At 45.3% G+C, this 22,466-nt stretch overlaps 1 protein-coding gene across 2 annotated transcripts in view; it reads right to left on the bottom strand.

Annotated features, from left to right (window-relative positions):
• Positions 1 to 19,215, bottom strand: part of tmem161b (transmembrane protein 161B) — a 49,257-nt gene extending 30,042 nt beyond the window's left edge. Inside the window, exons 1-2 of one of the 2 annotated variants that reach the window (XM_042334450.1) lie at positions 19,198 to 19,215; positions 5,844 to 5,947 (exon numbers count right to left, since the gene is read on the bottom strand). In XM_042334450.1, coding sequence (XP_042190384.1) covers positions 5,844 to 5,917 — 74 coding nt within the window. In that variant the 5' untranslated portion in view covers positions 5,918 to 5,947; positions 19,198 to 19,215. Of the gene's footprint in view, positions 1 to 5,843; positions 5,948 to 17,967; positions 18,086 to 19,197 lie in introns of those variants that run through there. The other variant, XM_007899737.2, reaches the window with a different exon arrangement.
• Positions 19,216 to 22,466: the final 3,251 nt, after the last annotated feature.

The raw sequence follows: 22,466 nt of genomic DNA, 5'->3' as shown, positions 1-22,466 counted from the left end.
CACTGGCAGCAACCTAATAGCCTGGAAGTTGGCCATTTCTTAGTGTGTGAAAAGTCAGTTGGTGTTTTAAAGCCAGCTAGCTTTCTAAGCATACGAGCCTTCAGAAGAGCTGAAAGGCAATTGGACCCAATTATAATGCTGGTTGGGATATTATGGAACCCCTAACCACTCTTATTATAAGGATCTACTTATCCAACCTATTTCTCGACTGCAATAAAAATGGTGAATAGGGTATTGGGTCGCATTAGATTTTCAGTATAACTCAAAATAGGATATTTTGTTGCTGTATAAGGTGCTATTAGATCATGTCACCTCAATCACCTCATAGCAAGGATTCTATTGTACTTGAGAAGGTATAGAGGCAAGCAGCAGAATTCTGTGTCAGCAATGTAAAATATGAGGAAATGTTATGGAAGTTAGATGCATTTCTTAAAGAAATGAAACAACTTTGTGCTCATCTAATGAAAGGGTGGGGGGAGAAAGGCTGACACAGTTAACGCTGGCAAATTGTTAAGGACTATTAAATTCATTGTTTAAATCCACAATTTTTTGTTGTTTTTTGGGGTTAATTATGAGAAAATTCAGATGGGGAAGAGAATTCAACAAAAAAACAGGTAAATTCAATGAAAATTAGATTTTGGAACATCAAAAACTTATAAAAGTACAATACTACAAGCAGTTTATTGGTGAATACAATGAATGAGTGAAACTATTATCCACATTGATTTGTTGTTGCTCCATTGCAGATAAGCAAACAGTGCAGATAATTGGCCACCATACAAAATACAAATGGATTATTGCACTAACTAAAAATTGTTTCAAGAGTTAAAATGCCATTGTAGTACCCCATTGTGCTACTCTCTCTCTCTGCGCCTGCTCCTCTCTCTCATGGAGTGTTCTTCTTTCTTATCTTCTATCACTGTCTCTTTCTGTGGCATTTTCTATCTCCACCGTTACACTGCACTAGTTGGTGCAGTATTAAATGCTTACCCGTGAAAAAAAAATCCTATTGTGCATATAGTTACCATGGACACAAAAATGCTGTTAGCAACTCCACTCACAAGCAAACTGGATTCACAATGCACTGATGCACTGATGCATACACACCTTTTGTAAAAATCAAATTCGAAAGAAAAATCAACTTTACCGATTGATGTACACAAAAAGATTTTGCGCATTTAATCGGTAAAAAACAACAATTTAAAAAAAGATTTTAAAGGCCCTTAAAGTTGTTCACATTGCAAACAGTTCAAAAGTTAAAAGCTAGGAGGAAGAAAGGAAGTCAGGCAAAGCATTCATTATTTTCATAAAGGATAATGCATTTCTAAAATATGTTCCTGGAAGCCATTGAAGCAGACTGCATAATTAGATTCAAGAGACAGACTCATGTTTTCTGGAAAGAGAGGGAATTGAAAGATATGGTAGAGTTTACGTCAACCAAAAAGAGATATGTTGCACTGAAAGATTTTCATCTGTTCCTAAAAATTCTCATCTTCTTGCATACTAATTTGTCTGTCAACCATCTCCATGGCATTTCTCAAGCTCGGGTGTAGAAGCTGATTACTCCGTCATTGAGCACTGGCTCTGCATAGTGTCTTGGGAGTTTTTGTTCAGACAAACAAACCATTCTGCACTTAGGTTTAGAAATGCCAGTCAGATGGCAATCCCAAATCAGTTCATTCACCCACACTATGACAAGTTAATTTTCAAATAGGACTATAACTTAATTGAAACACCCGACCTTGGGACCGTTCCTTTAAATTCTCCACAAACCACAAAATGTTGTCCCAGCACAGATATTCATGTAGAATATATTCAGTATGTTACTTTTTAAAACATCTTTTCACCTTGCAAATTACCTGCCCCACGTTTTACTTTTTTTTGTTGTTGTGAATTTATTGTACTCATCAAGACTAGGGATTCTAAAATTAGAAAATACAATACAAATTACATTTCTATAGTGCATTTCAGGTCCAGAGGACGTCACAAGGTACTGGACAGTCAGGGATTTGGACCCGAGCTAAGGGTCGGGATCAGGGAGGGTGGAGGGCAAGAAGGGTAGAGGGTAACCGAAGGCTCGGTCGAAGAGGAGGGTTTTGAGATGGGCCTTGAAGGAGGCAAGAGAGGGAGTGAGGCGAAGGGAATGTTGGATGGAGTTCCATAGGGTGGGGGCAGAAAGGCTGAAGGCTCGGCCGCCGATGGTATAGCGGGCCATCCGTAGCACGTGGAGCAGGCCAGAGCCTGCTGAGCGGAGGGAACGGACGGTTGACATGTGGTCAGCAGGTCGCAGAAGTAGGGAGGGGCAAGGCCTTGGAGGAGGATTTGGAACACTTTTGCACCAGAGTGACACTACCATCTACAAACAACCAGATTTCTACATTTTCACACCTTCCCAAGTAGGCCAGTAACATAATGCTGAAAATAATTCAAGGCCTTTATGAATTTTTCTATATAATCCATAGTTTTGTAACTGCAGGGAAAATGTAAAACTTATTTTTACAAATAAAGAGGTGGAATGCCTACAAAGCCATAGTTGTGCATGGGTCAATTGTGGGTATGTTCATTACTCTACCAGCAACCATGCAATATCCCTACCAGATAAGTAAAAGTAGGATTCCAGGAAAACATGAGCCATAATAAGTACTGTGCTTTCATATGTATTGCCACTTCAATTGCAATTTGCATGGTTTTCAATTCTAGCAACTTTTGGAAGCACAATGTTTTGCATGTACAAACCTATTTCAACTCAGAAATTTTTGAGTAACTTAGCAAGGTTAATCAACAGGTCACTGTGCAGAAGATACATAATTTTACATAACTTGTACCTCCAGTCAATGTAGAGAAATAGTACACTTCACAAATCATATGATAATAATCCTTGCAATTGTTAAAGTGCCTTATCAAGTCAAAACGTCTCAAAGCGCTTCACTGGAATTACTGTGAAATGGAGTGACTGTATTTGTAGGCAGCACAGCTGAGCACAGCAATATCCCACAAGTGATGAAACGAATGATCAATTTTATTTGGGGGATTATGGGCTAAGATACTGGGAGAAACTTCCTTATCTTTTCGAACAGTGCCATGGGATCTTTAACGTTCATCTGAACAGAATGCACCGATATCTTCTTCCACTAAACATTGCTATTATGACCAATGCTTCCTTCCCAAAACTATATTATAGGGTAAAAGCCACATAGTTTCTTGGGAACAGGTTTGGTTAGGAGGTATGACAATGGTCATCAGTATTCGATTAGGTACTTTTTTTTCAATCTTTTCAGACTAAGGTCACCTTGTTGGTCCTTGGAACTGCTTTGAGTATTCCAAATTTGAATTAGTCACTGTCTGTCCCAATTACAAACATGTCTGGTATATCAGCAGGCTAAACTCAAGTTTTCTGCTAAGCACCTCCAGACTATCAACCATCAATAGGAGATTTACCCAACTCAGTTAAGATGCACAATGCAACGGAAGTCAGAAAGAGAAGTATGAGATCTGGAATTTTGGGCTTAAATACCAACAAAATTGAACCCCACAACCAACATTCAGCAATCCTGAATAAAGTGATGATAAAGACCTTCTCATAAGTACGAAACAATCACACAAATGGACTTAAAGTGAGGTGACCTTACTGATCTTCCACAAGCAGGACATGCTAAAAATCAATGCATTTGCCTTGAGCAAGAATACATTCTCTGAATTAGGCATTGATTGTTCTTGATTGGGTTTCTGTGTTATTCCTTTCTTCAATACAGGCCTCTTCAGACCAACATTAATGGTTGTCACCTTGTTAGTCCTTGGGGCTGTTGTGGGTGTTTCAAATTAGGATTGCTTAGTTTATTTTCTGTTCACCTAATGAAAGATAGGGATAAGAAATCAGGAAGACAAACAGTGACTAATTCAAATTTGGAATAACCGCAGCAGCCCCAAGGACCAACAAGGTGACATTAGTCTGAAAAGACTAAGAAAAACTAAACTCCTAATTCAGCATTGGCAAACATAGCCATAATTCCTAACAGAACCAGTATGTACAGAAGAAATCATTACCCAATCCAGGACCAATAAAAACAACGATATATAAATAGAACACAATATCAAAAACAATATATCAAACATTGAAACATTTTTCCTAAAGAAAGCAAAAGAACAATAGCCCAGTATTAATCTCACAACAATTCTGCCAACCACACCTTGCATTTTGATCAGTCTAAAGCAGCCGTGATTGCTGCTGATACCTTTTTAAAGTCCACTATTCGAAATAGCAAGCAGAACTATTGAAAAGGAGCAGCAATTGCTGTCCTCTAGTGACCATTTCTTCTTGCACTTTTTCAAAGCAGAACCCCGAAAATCAGTGAATCTGTCTTTCTAACTCCATCATGTTCGATTGGTGTGTCACTATCTCTCCTCAAATTAAATCCACTCTATCTCACTTATATTTCTCTTTAAATTCCAGCCTTAATGATCTTGATAAAAAACCTGCCCCATTGCTCAATTCTGTTCTAACACCATATTGAGCATCAAGGTTTATCCACAGCATATTCACTAGCATGTCTAATCTTTGAACTTATATAAAGCCAATAATCCTGATGATATCATTACTCATTACTTACTCATTGAGGAACACTCACCTGTCTTATTTAACAATTCCATTTTCTTTCTCAATTTTCTCACTTCTTTCCTTCTATCTTACTGTCATTTAGCTCCTAATTTATGAATTGATTTGCAGACTGCCGCATTGGTTGTGGCATAATCAAAGATGTGAAACAGGATTGAATGGAATTTAAAAGAATCAGCCATGAATCCAAAGCCTAGCATAGGGAGGAAAGAAGGGCTAGAATATAGCAAAGATAGCAATGCCAAGACAGAACAGATTCTTTGAAATAGTAAAGCTACGGGTTTAGGGGCATACAAGCCAAAGCCTTCAAATCAAGCAAACCAGCAAGAAAATCCAACAAATGTTTTTATAGTCCTGATCACTTTACCAATTCGAATACATACACATTTGTTTCTGCTGCTGTAGCAGTATCACAATAACTGCTGCTCTCATAGTTCTACTGTAAACAGCCTTGAACATGAAAGAAATGACAGAGATCAAAAATATCAAAATAGTTACACATATCCAACTATGTCAAGTAAAGTAGCTTTGAAGTAGGACACAAAAGGGGGTTTTGAAGTTATATCACCGCAAGCAGGTAAAACGATGCATTCAGTATTTTCGGTGCTGCCCTTTAACTTTCCATATAATATTTTCAAGTGATTCATGGAACTGGAAAGGTGGAGGGGAAGAAAAAGCATTCTTAATTTAATGTCCTACTTCCTACAGACACCGAGGAAAAATATTGCAAAAATAGTTGCTCCCATAGACAGAGAGAAAAACACAATACACCAAACTACCTCCAACATATCATCCAACATGACGCCATGGAAGCCCATCAAATTAATCAAACCATATGCGTCCCTGAAAATACAAGTTTAAGAGTGAAAAATACAATATAGGGTTGGAGTAAATGAACCGTCACCTTGTTCTTTCCAGTGTACATTAATATGGGCTAAGAAAGTAAGCTCTCAGGGTCTAAACAATACTCAAATTATTGGCCTCCAAAGGGAGTGCGCTCCCTGGACTAAGGAATGATGTACATTAGTCCAATAAACATTGACTGAATAACACATAAAAAGGTATCTTGTAACGTTTTTTTTAGAGAAAACACATTGATTTAGCAAACACCTTTACATTTAGAGACGTGCACCTTTTGTCTTAAATTAGAAAAACAAAGTGTGGCATAAATAATAATTGTTCCCCAAAAATTCAGAATTTTGTTTTCCAATTGAAAAGAATTCCCTCATACCTTCCATTGCAAAGCAACCAACGAGCAAATGAGTAGTGAGGTGTGATCTTCTGTATGATGCTGGCCATTACCATAGTAACCACCAACTGCACGCCTATCACACCCTGGAGGGAGGGAAAAAAAGGTCTACGTGAACCATATCTCCAAATTGTATTGCTTGTTTCTTAACAAACCACACTTTAAGAGGCAAATAATCACAAACTTACCTTCTCTGAAATAGAGCAATCTGAACACTAAAAATGATCAAACCTGTAATATTTTACTCCATTTCCCCCCAATATCTGGACACTTTCAATCAAAGCCAGTTATCAATTGTGAAAGTACCCTTACCTCTAAACCCCGCCTGGGCTCCAGTCAGCTCTGTGGAGCACTTTGAGTTCAGATACCTCCCTACATGACAGGCGCTATATAAATGTAACATTGTTGTTGTTGATGACAAATAAAGCCAAATAAAGTTTGTGCCTAAATTGAAACACATACTGAACACTTAAGTTTTAATACTGAAATAGATTCCATAACATTCCATAACGTGGAGTCCTGTAGCTCAGTGGTTAGAGCACTCGCTTTGCAAGCGAGAGACCTGAGTTCAATTCCAGGCAGGGCGAAACCTTGGGCAAGTTTCCTTACTCCACACGCCTAATAATAATCCCTCCAAAAAACCCAAAACAATAATTAAATTGGTCATTTTTCAACCTACGACTGTTTGTGGGACATTGCTGTGCGCAATTGGCTGCCGCGTTCGCCCACAAATATACAGTTAATTCACTTTACAGTGTGTTCTGTGAAGCGCTTTGGGACGTCCTCCTGACGTGAAAAGCGCTATATCAAATGCAAGGATTATTATTATTATTATTATTATTATTAATTGATATGCCAATACGTTTTTTCCCCTATAATATAAAAATGATTTAGTGAAAAGTAGATTTATCTAGATCCCCTCTCTCGATCTTGTGTACAAAACAATTTACATTTATATCGCCTTTCACATCGAGAAGAGATTTCAAAGCGCTTAACACAACTGATAAAGCCTGAGCTGGGGGTATGGTGAAGGGGGGGGTGGGGGGGCTGAGGGGAAACGTGATCAAAATCACAGTTGAAGAGATGCATCTTCAGGCAGATTTTGAAGGCAGGAAAAGAGGGGGCAAGGCAAGATTGTGAGAGACTAGGGTGGAGTTCTGGACACAGAGTGACTGAAAGTTGGGCAACAAACTTTTACACTATTGCTTCTAGAAGGCATATGCTGTATTATCCAGTATTTTTTTCCTTCTGCAGAAAACACATTTTACAATATATACACACACAGATGTACACACACCTCCAGCTTAATTTACTTAAACTGTGTTACAAATTTTACACAGTAGTGAGGTATGTTCAATACATGAATGAGGTTAATAAAAATATGTTCTAAAGACCTGTCTCAGAAACAAAGTTAGTATCATTATTAAAATCATTAGTAACTGCTGATTAGCCAATAGCTTACTGTGTGGATCTATATTAAAGCTTTTTTTAATATAAAGATTTTGAATGTGGAAAAATCTATTGAAACCAAGTAATCTCTTAAGCTTATGGCCTTCAGATTCAGTGTGGAGTAGAGTTGATCGTTAGCAAAGGTGTAAATTCTGCAACTGTACAATCCACCTTAGCTACAGAAACATCCGTCACAAACAACTGCAGTACTTTTCCACTTATGCCAGCATGAATCCAACTGCTCACACCAACTACAATATATCTTATTTGGCAGGTGGTTATAGTGGCCACTCTGTCTCCCTCTAAAATTGGGATTGTTGTCACCAACTGCCCTATGAATGCACTACCTGCATAGCTGTGAGTATGCAAAATTTGAAGTGGGTGTATGTGCAACCAGAATAATAGCCATATCCCAAGTTGACCTGGGGAGTGCCTGTGTGCAAATACATAAACATAAATAGAAATCATAGACTTACATCGGGACACACAATGGTTACTGGCACATTTGGACAGCACCATATGTTAGACTGGCATTGATCCCAATTCCAATTGAACACAAGTACTCCCTCTAGAATTGTGAAGTGCAACAATGCTTAATATGTCTACACAAAACTTTTGTTACACATACAATCCGACCAAAGTGAATGCACAAGACAGACTATAATAATAGATTTATTCACAGGAAACTGTAGCAGTCGAATTCCCTCATATTTGTGGCAATGAGTTGGGAAAAATCTAATCGAGAGACTGAAAGGCAATCACATAGAGCAGCCTCCATTTTACATTTAAGTAAAATGAGTCTGGCCTTTAGTATTTTCAATATAATATGGTAACAAACTTAAAATAATTACCTTTTTTTTAATCTAAGGGAAAGTGACCTTTGATTTTCACTCTCTCCAAGGTCAGAGTTAGCCTTCTCTCAAGATGCACACCAATCGCTCTCCCCCAACCTCCAACCCAATGGCTAGGATCAGAACTGGCAACTATAGTCCTATAGTGCTCCAGCGAATCACCGTTTGAAAAGTCTGAGGGTGAAGGAGTGATAGGGAAGAGCAGGAATACTTTCCGTTTCAGGGCACTCCCCATAGATCCAGAGGAACTTACTGCCACAAACTTATACTTACAGTAAGGATTTCTCGTAATAAACAATTTTATAACAACATTCTTTTTCTCAATGTCTAGAAGGAGTACTTTGAACAGCAAATACTCCCCTGAACTTTCCTTTTGAAAATACACAATGACAACTGACTCAATGCTATACATTTATACTTCACTGAGAATGCATCATGGATCCCATAAAGGTGATGGGTGTCAGTAACCATGGGGAGCTCTCGGCTGCTGTTTGATCTCAGGCAGTAATTTTTGAAATGTGTAAAATGAACTAAAATAAGGCACTGGCTCAAAATATTGCAGGAAATGTAATTAAAGAACAATGATCTGCCTGGACTGTTCAAGAATCAACAACATCAACTCAATTACTCTGCTCAGCTTCAAGTCTACAGTACAGGAACCATCGATTAGCTAAATCAACATACTTGGATAAATTTGTCACAAACAAGAATTTGTGCAATGCATTAACATCATGTGATAATACACACAATTGTCAACCAAGCAAAACTACTGACATGATCATGCACGATCCTCACTTAAAAAAGACCACCCTATGCAAAAGAAAACAGCTTATGTCATATCAAATGGAATACAAATCAGAGACTAATAGTGAAGTAAACCATGTGACATAACTCACTTTCATTTGTGACATATTTTTGCATAACTCTCCTCAAAGTAGTACAGGAAAGCTAAAGAATCAAATTCTTCTGATTTTACAATGAAAGTAATGTTCTTCAGATTATAATAATAATAATCCTGCTGTTTTTCACCAATATTTCTCCTCCAAGGTTCCCCTCCTCATCTCCTGATTGAGTTTGATCCCTTCGTTTTTTTCTATTGAGATATACTTCAGTTAAAAAGCTATTGTTCTACCACCAGTAGCTTACCCAAGCGGACATTATTTATGGGCAAATCTTGATAATGAATATTCATAAGTTATTTAACAGCAAGTAGCATTTCATTCAATTCTGAACCATTCAGTGAACACTGGTAATTCTAGATCTATCATTAGTGGTAGGGTTTCTCATGCTCAGTTTCTATCCTACACAGCCACTTCTTTCTCCCCACCCCCAACTACTACCCAGGAAGAATGAACATAGAGCCAAAACAGGAATGAAATTCTCCATTTTGGAGAAAATTTTTAAATTATACTGAGATGCAAACAGATTGTTCTATTGTTGTGGAAACAATAAATGTATAATTCAAAAAGGGCAAGTCTGGAACCTCAGTGTTCCTGAACGAAGGAGGAAAATAAAACAGTATTCTAGATCTGATCACTTTCCAGCTGAAAAGTTTGGAGTTAGGAATGAACATTGTTCAAGGGCAGGATCAGCCTTGCCTGAATCCATGTTTTGATGTCCAGCTAGAATTCTCAAGTGTTCTGGGATATCCTCCCAACACGAAAGGCACATTACAAGTGTAAATTGTATTCTGTTATTGTATTGTAACATCTTCAAGCTGCAATGTTGCATCAGCTGTCCTTCGGATGAGACGTTAAACTGAGGCCCTATCTGTTTCTCCTTGTGTCCTGTCGAACAATCCCCCAAATGAAATTGGGCATTCACTTTGTAGCTGTTTGTAAGACATTGCTGAGTGCAAATTGGCTGCCGGGTTAGCCCACAAAACATATACAGTCACCCCACTTTTCAGTATATCCTGTGAACTACTTTGCGATATTATAGATGCTATACCAAATGTAAGGATTATTATTATTGAAGAGGAGGAGGATAAATATATATTGGCTTATGTGTAATTTATTTTTCTTATCGTACATCAGTACCAACACCTTAAGCCTTGTGGCAACACCTGGCATGTATGTTATTCCAGTTTGTTATAAATCTTAAAACACAATTCAGACATACACCACAATGGGACAATGCTCGTAGTAAGACAAAAGCAGTCGCGGGAACAGAGCCCAGAGTCCAATGTAACTTTATTTTAAAAAGTCATATACTATTCTCTCATATTCAATTCATTTCTTCACCAATTACACACAATTACCCAATTCGCTCTTGAATTTGTTGAAATGATTTTTTTCCACCATCTATCCAGTTAATCTAATCTACATATTCATCAATCTCTATGTAAAAGTAATTAAATCTGAACCGTCTGTTCACATTTTGCATATAGAATTTCACAGATGAATGCAGAAACAGGCTATTCGGCCCAACTAGTCTGCACTGGTGCTCATATTCTCTATACACGAGCTTCTACCCCTCCTAATCCCCTCTACTATTTCTCTCCATCTCAAGTACGCATCAACTGAGTGCTACACACCTCAGCAAAGTTCTCCCACCATTTACTCTCCCTTTCACCACTGTGCATCCCAAATTAAATGTCACCTATATTGGGGTCAGCCAGTCTGCCACATGTGGAAATCCATTACTATGCTTAACAGTTTCCAAACCAAACAGTTCCATATAGGTATGCCACCGACACAGGGAAATTTCCCTAATTCTCAAAGAGAATGCACACTTGCTCCCTGGAGAGACATACCCTGCTTACCTAATTCCAGAGTACTAAGCACAGGATGCCAAGAGGCAAAGCTTGCAGGGACCTGAAGGAGCCATTGGGAACTGATGGGCATTTAGCCATCTAAAACTGCTTGGCTTACCACTAAAACCACTGTCTGTCTGGCAAACTTCCCATTGCTTGTCCAGCTAGGGCTTTGGCTTGCAGGCTTAACAACAACAACAACAACAACAACATTCCATTTATAAAGCGCCTTTCACGTCAGGAGGACGTCCCAAGGCGCTGCACAGTTGGGTCATGACCCGAGCAGGGGGAAATGGTCAGGGTGAGGGGAGGGAAGGGAGGGAGCGAGGAGGGGGGAATGGTCAGGGTGAGGGGAGGGAAGGGAGGGAGCGAGGAGGGGGAAATGGTCAGGGTGAGGGGAGGGAAGGGAGGGAGCGAGGAGGGGGAAGAGAGTCGAGAGGGGAGCTGAAGGCACGGTCAAAGAGAAAGGTCTTGAGACCGGCCTTGAAGGAGGAAAGGGAGGAAGCAAGGCGAAGGCACTGGGGGATGGAGTTCCAGAGCCTAGGGGCTGAGAGGCTGAAGGCCCGACCACCGATGGTAGGGCGGTTGGGGCGGGGGACGTGGAGCAGACCAGAGCCAGAGGAACGGAGGGTACGGGCAGGTAGGTAGGGGGATAGTAGGTTGGAGAGGTAGGAGGGAGCAAGGCCGTGAATGGCCTTGTAGGTGAGGATGAGGATCTTGAAATCAATCCTCTGGGGGATGGGGAGCCAGTGGAGGCGAGCGAGGGTGGGAGTGATGTGGTCCCGAAGCCTGGTGCGGGACAGTACACGAGCTGCAGAGTTCTGAATGACCTGCAGCTTGTGGAGGGAGGTGGCGGGAAGGCCGGCGAGGAGAGAGTTCCCATAGTCCAGCCTTGAGGTGATAAAGGCGTGGACCAGAGTTTCAGCAGCGTGAGGGGTGAGGTAGTGCCGTAGTCTGGCGATGTTCCGGAGGTGATGGAAGGCGGTGCCAGTTGTGGTGCGGATGTGAGGGAGAAAGGACAGCTCAGGGTCGAACAAAACGCCGAGGTTCCTGATTGGCTTTGAGAGGTGGAGAGTGCAGCCTTGGATGCTGATGGTGTCAGCGCCTGAGGTGCGGAGGCGCTGACGTGAGCCAATCAGGAGGGCCTCGGTTTTTCGCACGTTGAGCTGAAGAAAGTTGTCTCTCGTCCAGGACTCGATGTCGGACAGGCAGGCTGTCAGGACATCGGTGGTCGTGGAGTTGAGAGTAGAGGAGGAAAGGTAGAGTTGGGTGTCATCCGCATACATGTGGAAGTTAACTCCATGTCTGCGGATGATGTCACCGAGGGGGAGCATATAGAGGGTGAAGAGGAGGGGACCGAGGACAGAGCCCTGAGGGACACCACATGAGACAGTACGGGGGGTGGAGGAGAAGCCATTCGTCGAGACAAAGTGAAGACGGTGAGAAAGGTACGACCTAAACCATTCAAGGACAGTGCCTTGAAGGTTGAGGTGGGAGGACAAGCGGTGGAGTAGGATAGCGTGGTCGACCGTATCGAATGCTGCCGATAGGTCGAGGAGGACGAGGAGACAGAGGGAGCCCTGGTCACAGATGGTCAGGATATCATTGGTGACCTTGACCAGGGCAGTTTCTGTGCTATGAGCAGCACGGAAACCTGACTGAAGGGGTTCAAAAAGAGAATGGGTGGAAAGGAAAGAGCGCAGTTGGGAGGCGACAACTCTTTCCAAGACCTTGGAGAGAAAGGGGAGGTTGGAGATGGGCCGGTAGCTTGATAGCTGCGACGCATCAAGGGAGGGTTTTTTCAGGGTGGGCGTGATGGTGGCAGTTTTTAATGGAATGGGGACAGAGCCAGAGGAGAGGGACAGGTTGATGATGTCAGTGATATGTGGGGCAAGAAAGTGGAGCTGGGAGATAAGGAGTGGAGTGGGGATGGGGTCAAGGGAGCAGGTGGTTGGTTTTAGGGATAGGATGAGTTCAGTGACAGAGGGTGGGGAAACGGGTACGAAGGTGTGTAGGGGAGGATGGGTAGGAGTCGGAGTGTGGGAGGGAAGGGGTGGGGGGTGGGTGGAAGTTGGAGGGGAAGTGACCGCGGAGCGGATTCCCTTGATCTTGGATTCAAGGAAATCCAGCATCTCCTCGCAGTGAAGGTTGGAGGAGATGACCTGCGCGGGGTGGCGGGGGGGACGGAGGAGTCGGGTTGTGGTGGAAAACAGTAGCCTGGGGTTGTTCTTCGCCTCCAGGATTATCCTGGAGTAGAAGGACGATTTGGCCGAGGCTGGAGTGGAGTGGTAAATTTTGAGGAGGTCCAGCCAGATTTGTCGGTGGACCGTTAGGCCAGATTTGACACAGGTGCGTTCAGCAGCCCGCACCTGGCTTTTCAGTGACAAGAGCTGAGTGCAACGTATCCCTGCTCCCACTTATCAGTCTGTCACACCAGGTCCTGCCGATGAGCCAGAATGGTGGTGCTGTCATCAACAGTCCCCTGGAATGCTGCGGACCGGGCTGGTTTAGGAACTGGACAACCACGACCGACAGAGGGTTGGCTCAAATCCAAAATTCCGTTGCCAAACATTGGAGCCAGTTTAACTCCAAGGAGCAACTAGTGTCTATCCTCACACAAGGAGGATAGTCACTAGTTTCTCATGCCAACAACAAGATTACATTTGTATAGCGCCTTTCACGTTGGGAGGAAGTCCCAAAGTGCTGGACAATGTACAGCATTTTAGACATCCAACAAGCACAGGTTTGAGCCCTTACTAGGTGGATAGCAGGTACCGGGAACTCCCTACGAGCTTCCTAGTGGGCAACACAGCGCAGCATAAAATGCATGAGAACAATGCCACCATCTTTCTACAACAACAACAACTTGGATTTATATAGCGCCCTCCACGGCGAACGGCGTCTCAGAGCGCTTCACAGTAAAGGATCCCAGGGCCGAGCCAGGAGGAGGACGTTAGAATAGTCCAGCCGAGAGGTGACAAAGGCATGGACCAGGATTTCAGCAGCTTTCGGAGAGAGGTATTGGGGGAGATGGGCGATGCGTCAGAGGTGGAAGAAGGCAGTGCTGGTGAGGGACCGGATATGGGGGAGGAAGGATAATTGGGGCTTGAACCTCACGCTCAGGTTGCATATGGGTTTGGAGAGCTTTAGGGGGAGGTCAGGTAGGTGGAGGAGGTGAGGGCCGTGAGATTTTAGATGTTGACGAGAGCCAAAGAGTATGGCTTCCGTCTTGTCAACGTTCAGCTGAAGGAAATTTGCGCTCATCCAGCCCCTGAGATCTGACAGGTAGGCTGACAGAATATCAGTGGACTGGGGGTTGCAAAGAGAGGTGGAAAAATAGAGTTGGGTGTCATCCACGTACATGTGGAAGTGTACCCCATGTCTGCGGATGGACATCCCCAAGACGGAGCATGTAGATCAAAAAGAGGAGGGGGCCAAGGATGGATCCCCATATTTAACCGGGTGAGAGCAGGAGGTGAAGCCATTTGTGCAGATGTACTGTTGGCGGTTTGTGAGTTAGGACTCGAACCAGGCGAGTGCGGTCCCCCTGAGGTGGATGACGGAGGAAAGGCGGTGGAGGGGGATGGCATGATCGACTATATCGAACGCAGCAGAGAGGTCCAGGAGGACAAGGAGGCAGAGGGGGCCCTGGTCACAGATAGAGAGGATGTCGTCTGTGACTTTCACAAGCGCAGTCTCTGTACTGTGGGCAGAGCGGAAACCGGACTGGAGGGGTTCGAATAGGGAGTGGGAGGAGAGGTGTGCGCGAAGTTGATTGGCAACAACGCGTTCTAGGACTTTTGCGAGGAAGGGCAGGTTAGAAATATGGCGGTAGTGGCTGGAGTTTGAGGGATCTAGGGAAGGTTTTTGAGGAGTGGGGTGATGACAGCAGTTTTGAGGGGTGCAGGGACTGATCCGGAGGAGAGGGACTGGTTGATGCAGTCAGCCAGTAGTGGGCAGAGGAGGGGGAACTGGGTGACCAGTAAGTTGGTGGGGAGGAGGTCGAGGCAGCAGGTGGTTTCATGGAGGTGATGGTGGGTGAGAGGGAGGAGGGAGAGATGGGGAGGAAGGAATGTAGGATGGGGGTGGTGGTAGGAGCAGATGATGGGGAGGGTGTGGGGGAAAGAGAGGGCGTGGTGGTGGATGACAAGAGGCAGGTGGATGAGGCTGCCTGGCGGATGTTATGAATTTTAGATGAAAAGAAGTCCATGACCTCCTCGCACTTGGCATTTGATGTGACGATTGAGGAGGCCTGAGGTGGGGCACAGAGGAGGTAGTGGGTGGTGGAAAAAAGGACTTTGAGATTGTTTTTTGCCTCCAAGATGATGTTGGGAGTAGGAGGCAGTTTTTGCACGCGTCAAAGAATGGCGGTAGCTGTGGAGATGCTCGAGGCATAGTCGGTGGTGAACTGTCAGGCCAGTTTTCCGCCATCTGCACTCAAGCAGACGGGTTTGGATTTTTAGGCGGCGGAGATGGTTGTTGTACCAGGGGGATCGGGTGGGATTGGAGACGGTCCTGGATATCCTGGACGGGTGCTTCAGGGTCTCCACGGATGGAAAGCCAGAGGGTTAGGATGTTTGATGATGCGAGCGCCTTTGTGAGGGTCTCAGTGGGTAGCTTTTTCCAAGGGCGGTAGAGGATGATTGAGGGCTTGGTGGAGGAGAGAGGGATGTGAGAGGAGAAGGAGATGAGGAAGTGGTCCGAGATGGCCTTGTCCACTATGCTGAGGTCGGAAATGTCAAGGCCATGGGTGATGACAAGGTTGAGGGCATGACCACGGTTGTGGGTCGGTGAATTTATATGAAGGGTGAAGTTTAGGGAGAGGAGGGCAGTAAAGTCAGCAGAAGTAGTGTAAGGGGAGTTTAGGTGGAGGTTGAAATCCCCCATTATGAGCAGGCGTTCGGAGCAGAGGGACAGGGGAGGAGAATAGAGATGTCTGTGGAAGGAGCCGGGGGGCTTAGGGGGGCAGTAGACAAGGAGGATTTTCAATGGGAGAGAGGGGTGGAAGAAGGTGAGGTGCTCGAAGGAGGGAAGCAGCCAGAAGAGTAGGGGGTAAGACCAAGGGAGGCTTTGGAAATGAAGGCCACCCTGCTGCCATGCTGGTTTGGACGGGGGATGTGGTGGAAGGTGTAACCTGGAGGGGAGGCTTCCACTAGGGGGACGGGGTCATTTGGTGAGAGCCAGGTTTCGGTGAGCCCAAGAATGTCAAGGTGCTCGTCCAGGATGAGGTCGTGAATGGTGAGGGCTTTATTTGAGAGGGAATGGACGTTTTGGAGGGAAATGCAGGTGGGTTTGCTGGAGGGAGGGGAGGGAGGAGAGAGTGATGCGGAGAGGATTTTCAGGTGTACAGGAGAGATGGTTGTGTAGAGTGGTGTGAGTGGAGAGTTTGGGAGGGTACGTATGAGGGAGGGGGAAGTTGGTTTTGCCTTAAGGAGGCGGTTTAAGCGGAGGGAGTGAATGACTGGACACGTGGGGTTGCTGCTCTGGGACAGCCAGTGCCGGGAACCACGATGGGTCTGGCGAAGGATGCCCAGGCTGGAGCAGAGGGAAGTGGTGATGGGGTCGAGGAGAAAGAGAAGGGCTATTCTACCCACAGCTCAGGCACACATCCCTAGTGTTTGTACTATAGCTCCACCAGTTGTGGGTGCTGAGCATAAATATCACCAATTAGCCCAACTCCTCAATCTACCAAGACTCCCTGCATTGAGGCTGATCACACCACATTTCATCATTCGTCATTTACAATAAGAAGCAAATAATTAATAAAAAGTTATGGAAATAAAAGTAGCTGTTTGTCTGATTTAAAGGCAACCCAGAGGCTGTTACAGCTTTTAACTGTGTCCACCGGAGAGGAGGAAAGAGAGGAAGGAGGAAAGGAAGAGCAACCTCTGAACACGGGACACAAGGAGCATCTCCCCCAATCCCCGGCCAGTCCTCTCTCCCACCTTCACCGCACAATCCTGAAAAGTCTCCCCGTCTACCTCCACCAATCCCCAGCCAGTCCCGACTCCCCACCCAATCCCCGGCCAGTTCCGTCTCTCCCACCAAACCCCGGCCAGTCCCATCTCACCCCCCCAATTCCTGGCCCACTCCCAATCCCCGACCCACCCCCAATCCGCGTCCCTCCCCCGATCTCCGGCCAGTCCCCCAATCCTGGGCCAGTGCCTCCCCCAATCCCCGGCCAGTCCCGGTCCCTCCCCCAATCCCTGGCCAGTCACCGTCTCCCCCAATCCCCGGCCAGTCCCCATCTCCCCCCAATCCCCGGCCAGTACCCCTGTCTCCCCCCCAATCCACGGTCAGTCCCCCTCAAACCCCAGACAGTCCCAATCAACCCCTGGCCAGTCATCCTTCCGTCTCCCCCGATCTCCAGCCCGTCCCCCATCAAGCCCCGGCGTGTCAGCCCCTGTCTCCCCCAAAATAGAGAGCAGAAAGTTGGGAAAAGAACCAAATGGGCTAACATTTTCTTTCACAAATATACGGTCAATTCACTTTACAGTATATTCTGTGAAGCGCTTTGAGGCGTCTAGAAGATGTGGAAAGCGCTATATCAAATGTAAGGATTATATTATCATCATCCCCGGCCGGACCCCCCCATCTCCCCACCCCCAGCCAGTCCAATTGTCTTCCCCCCAATTCCCAGCCAGTCCACCCGTTTCCCCCATTCCCCGGCCAGTTAGTCCCATTTCCTGTGCCCTCCCAGTCCCCCATCACCCCCTCAATCCCTGACCTGTAAAACCACCCCACCTCCATCTCCCTCAATCTCCAGATAGCTCCCCCACATTCAACCGCCTCCCCAACCCTCCTAGCCCCCCCAAACACCCCTAGCCCCCCTCCTAGCCCCCCAAACACCCCTAGCCCCCCTCCTAGCCCCCCCCAAACCCTTCCAAGCCTCGCCCCCATCCTTGCCTGTCCACCCCCGATCCCAGCTCCCCCATCATCCCAGCCAACCACTCATCTCAGCTCCCCAATCCCAGCTCCCCCACAATCCCCGGCCTGTTCCCCGTCTCCCCCAATCCGTTGCTGACACTGCCCTCCTGCCCGGGCCGCTCACCATGGTGCTGGTGCTGGTGCCGGTGCTGCTGCTGGTGCCGGGGCGCGAGCCCTCAGACAGGTTTGAAATAACCGACAGCCATGTCCCCGCCGCGCGCTCCAGAGGTCACACAGGACCCCGCCCCGGACAGCCCCGCCTGAACCAAACACAACCTCCCGTTTCACCCACGCCGACCAAACCGAGACATTAGATTCAGCCATATGATGGGCTACTTTTTTGCTTAAAAAAAAAATCAATGGTTTCCTCGCCTTCCCTACTCCCGTATGAGCTGGCGATTTTTTCATCTGAAAAGCAGGCGGTTTGTATCCTGCGCGGCGGCTACAAAGGCCCCACTGTCCTTCACTCTCAACCGAGACCGTCACCAGAGCCTGAAGATCACGTGACAGTGTCTCTCACTCCATCACCTGAGCCCAACACCTGGGCAGCATCACCTGTTCATCACTTGATCAATCAATATCACCTGAGCAATATATTATTAATAATTAATAAGCTTTGCATTTGTTATAGCGGCTTATCGCGTCGTCGAGACGTCTCAAAGCGCTTCACAGATTGTACTGTGAAGTGAATTGACTGTATATTTTGTGGGTGAATACATATTATTTACAATAATAATAATAATCTTTGCATTTGGTACAGTGCGTTTCATGTCAGGATTACTGTAAAGTGGAAGGACTGTACTTTTGTACCCAATCCATCAGCAGCAATTCACAAACATGTCATCTCGAACTCTTAAGCCCACATGAAACCACCCTCGACCGCATCCCTACCCCTCTCCTTACATCCCAGCTCCACCTCCCTGCCCCTCTATTTACAGACATAAACCTCTCCCTGTCCTCCGGTACTTTTCCCACCCCATTAAAAACCGCTGTGATCACTCCCATCCTTAAAAAACTCCCTGGACCCTTCTCTACTCCCAAACTACCGCCCCATCTTGAAACTCCCTTTCCTCTCAAAAGGTCCTGGAACGAGTTGTTGCTTCCCTGTTTTGTTCCTTCCTATCCCGGTACTCCCTTCATGAACCCCTCCAATCGGGTTTTTATGCCCACAGCACTGAAACAGCCCTGGTCAAAGTGACAAATGACATTCTGTTCATCTGTGATCAGGGCTCCCTCTGCCTCCTCATCCTCCTTGACCTCTGCTGCCTTTGACACAGTCGACCAATCTTTTCTCAATCAGTGCCTCTCTCACCTCAACCTTCACGGCTCTGATCTTGACTGATTCTGATCGTACCTCTCTCACCGCCTCCACTTCATCTCCACAAACGGTTTCTCCCCTAGCCCCAGCACCAATTTGTGCGGCGTTCCTCAGGACTTTCTCCTTGGTCCCCTCCTGTTCAATAATAATAATAATAATAATAATCCTTGCATTTGATATAGCGCTTTTCACGTCGGGAGGACGTCCCAAAGCGCTTCACAGAACATACTGTAAAGTGAATTGACTGTATTTTTTTTTGTGGGCGAACGCGGCAGCCAATTGCGCACAGCAATGTCCCACAAACAGTCGTAGATTGAAAATGACCAATTTATTATTGTTTTTGGTTTTGGAGGGATTATTATTAGGCTCTGTGGAGTAAGGAAACTTGCCCAAGGTTTCGCCCTGCCTGGAATTGAACTCAGGTCTCTCGCTTGCAAAGCGAGTGCTCTAACCTCTGAGCTACAGGACTCCACAATATCTCTCTTGGTGATATCATCCGGAGACATGGGGTCAATTTCCACATGTATGCGGATGACACCCAACTGTACCTCTCTGCCTCCACTCTTGACAACAATAACAACAACAAAAATACATTTATAGAGTGTCTGTCGGACATCAAGTCCTGGTGAGAGCTAATTTTCTTCAATTGAACATCAACAAGACCGAGGCTCGCTTGATTGGCTCCAGTCAACGCCTCCTCACCTCAAGTGCTGACAGCATCACCATCCATGGTCGCACATTCCACCTTGCTAAGCCAGTCCGGAACCTTGGCATCTCGTTTGACCCTCAAATATCCTTTCTACCCCACATTTGCGCCATGACCCGCTCTGCACTTCCCCACCTTCGCAACATCACCCGGCTCCGCCACTTTCACACCGCAGGCCGCTGAAACCCTCATAAATGCTTTCATTACTTCAAAGCTTGACTATTCAAACTCATTGCTTGTCATCCTCCCTAACTCCTTCCTCCCTAGGCTGAAGATCATCCAGAACTCTGCAGCCCATGTCCTCTCCCGCACCTGATTCCATGACCCTATCACCCCATCCTCACCTAATTCCACTGGCTTTCCATCACACAGAGGGTACAGTTCAAGGTCCTGGTCCTCACCTGCAAAACCCTCCATGGTCTTGCTTTCCCCACTACCTCTGTGACCTCCTAACCCCCTATCACCCTGCTCGCGCTCTCCGCTCAGTGGGCTCCAGCCTGCTTCACATTCCCTGCCTCACTCGTTCCAGTATTGGTGGGCGGGCCTTCCTCCACTCTGCCCCCACCCTCTGGAACTGCATCCCACAGTCCCTTCGCCTCACCCCTTCCCTTGCCTCCTTCAAGACCCATCTCAAAACCCTCCTCTTCGATTGTGCTTTCGATCTGCCTGCTTCCCCCCCCGCCCTCCACCCTCCTCAATCCCGACCCCCAGCTCGGATCCAAAACTCTGTCTGTACAGCAGCTTGGGACGTCCTCTTGACATGAAAGGTATTACACAAATGTCATTTTGTTGTTGTTGTAAACCACTAAGGTCTTTGCCACCTCTCTGCTTTCACACTTTTGCAAAAACTTATCTCTGCAACAGTGTCTTAAATCACCACTAAATTCTTTGCGCTGCCTTACAATGGATTACAATTTACATTTATATAGCACCTTTCACATTGGGAGGATATCTCAAAGTATCTCACTGCTGGCCGTTCACCAAAGCTGGGGTTTGCGAGCCGAGGAGAGTCAGTAGGAGAAAGCGCAGAGGTACATCTTGAGGCAGCCTTTTACAATGAAGGGAGTAAGCAAGCTGGACGGTTTCCAGCATGGAGTTCCATAGAGTAGGGTCAGAATGCTGAAAGCTTATCTGCCAATGATGGGGTGGAAAAGGCAGGAGACATGAAGCAGATCAGTGTTTACTGTTTGAAAGGAACAGCTGTGGCATTAGAGCTGTAGACGGTCTTGACCTCCCTACCAACCTCCCCGCTCCCTCCATTCATCAGGCTCCGGCCTGCTCCATGTCTCCCAGAATGCCATCGGTGGCCGGGCTTTCAGCCTCTCTGCCCTCAAACTCTGGAACTCCATCCTACGGTCCCTTCGCCTCGCTTTCTCCCTTGCATCCTTCAAGGCCGGTCTCAAGACCCTTCTCTTCAACCGTGCCTTTGGTCTCTTTCCCATCTCTCTGCCTTCCCTCACCCCTACACCACCCCTCCCCATGCTCAGGCCCCAACATCTGACTGTTCAATGCTTTGGGACGTCCTCCCAACGTGAAAGGTGCTCTATAAATGTAATTTTGTTGTTGGTATTATTAGGTAAGAGTGCAGCACAAGACCATACAGATGCAGATCCAAATTCCAATCTGTGTTAAATTAGGTGACTTGAAAGGTCACCTATTATTATTTACATTTATAGTACCCCAGCTACACTATAATTATATAGTATAGGGGCACTATAATTGTGAATAATAATAATAATAATCCTTGCATTTGATATAGCTCTTTATCACGTCTGTGAGACGTCTCAAAGCGTTTCACAGAATATACTGTAAAATGTATTAACTATATTTTGTGGGCGAAACGTGGTAGCTAATTACACATAGTAGTGTCCCACAAACAGTAAATGGATTGAAGTGACCAATTTATTGTTTTTTTAAGGAATTATTACCCCTGGAAAAGTGATTCGCCAATCGACTAATAACCGGGTTCCTGCTTATTGCTAGGTAAACAGAGGCATGTGGATTAAGGAAAGTTGCCCAACATTTCGCCCCGCTGGGAATTAAAACCAGGTCTCTTACTTTTGAGGCGAGTGCTCCAACCACTGAACTATAGAACTCCACAGTAAATGCTAAATAATTTATAAATAAATAAATTTACAATCATGAATACTACAATTCTAAATACTAAATAAATCCTAAATACATTACAATTGCAATTAGTCTCAAATAACCCCATCTATGCTATAAGATGTGAGGTGTGGAATTTTGGTAAACTCAAATTGAGATCAGATTTGAAGCCTCTTGCTGAATAAAAGGAAAACGGTCAAATATCTTTACAGAGAGAAAGAAATGTCTTAGTTCTAGCCACCTCCAACAGGCATCTATTTCACCAACTATCTGTGCAAAGACACAAATATGAATTTCACTATCATGTGTGATTCTATTTTACCTGTACTTAGGTGGGACTCAATCATTGAAGGAGTGATAGAGCAACTATTTACATGAGAGTCCAATAGGAATATGTACCAACATAATAATAATAATAATAATAATCCTTGCATTTGATATAGCGCTTTTCACGTCGGGAGGACGTCCCAAAGCGCTTCACAGAATAGACTGT

This window comes from Callorhinchus milii, unplaced genomic scaffold (genome assembly GCF_018977255.1).
Source record: "Callorhinchus milii isolate IMCB2004 unplaced genomic scaffold, IMCB_Cmil_1.0 Scaffold1, whole genome shotgun sequence".
In the NCBI taxonomy this organism is placed as follows: Eukaryota; Metazoa; Chordata; class Chondrichthyes; order Chimaeriformes; family Callorhinchidae; genus Callorhinchus; species Callorhinchus milii.
This window is presented reverse-complemented; position numbering and strand designations above follow the sequence as displayed.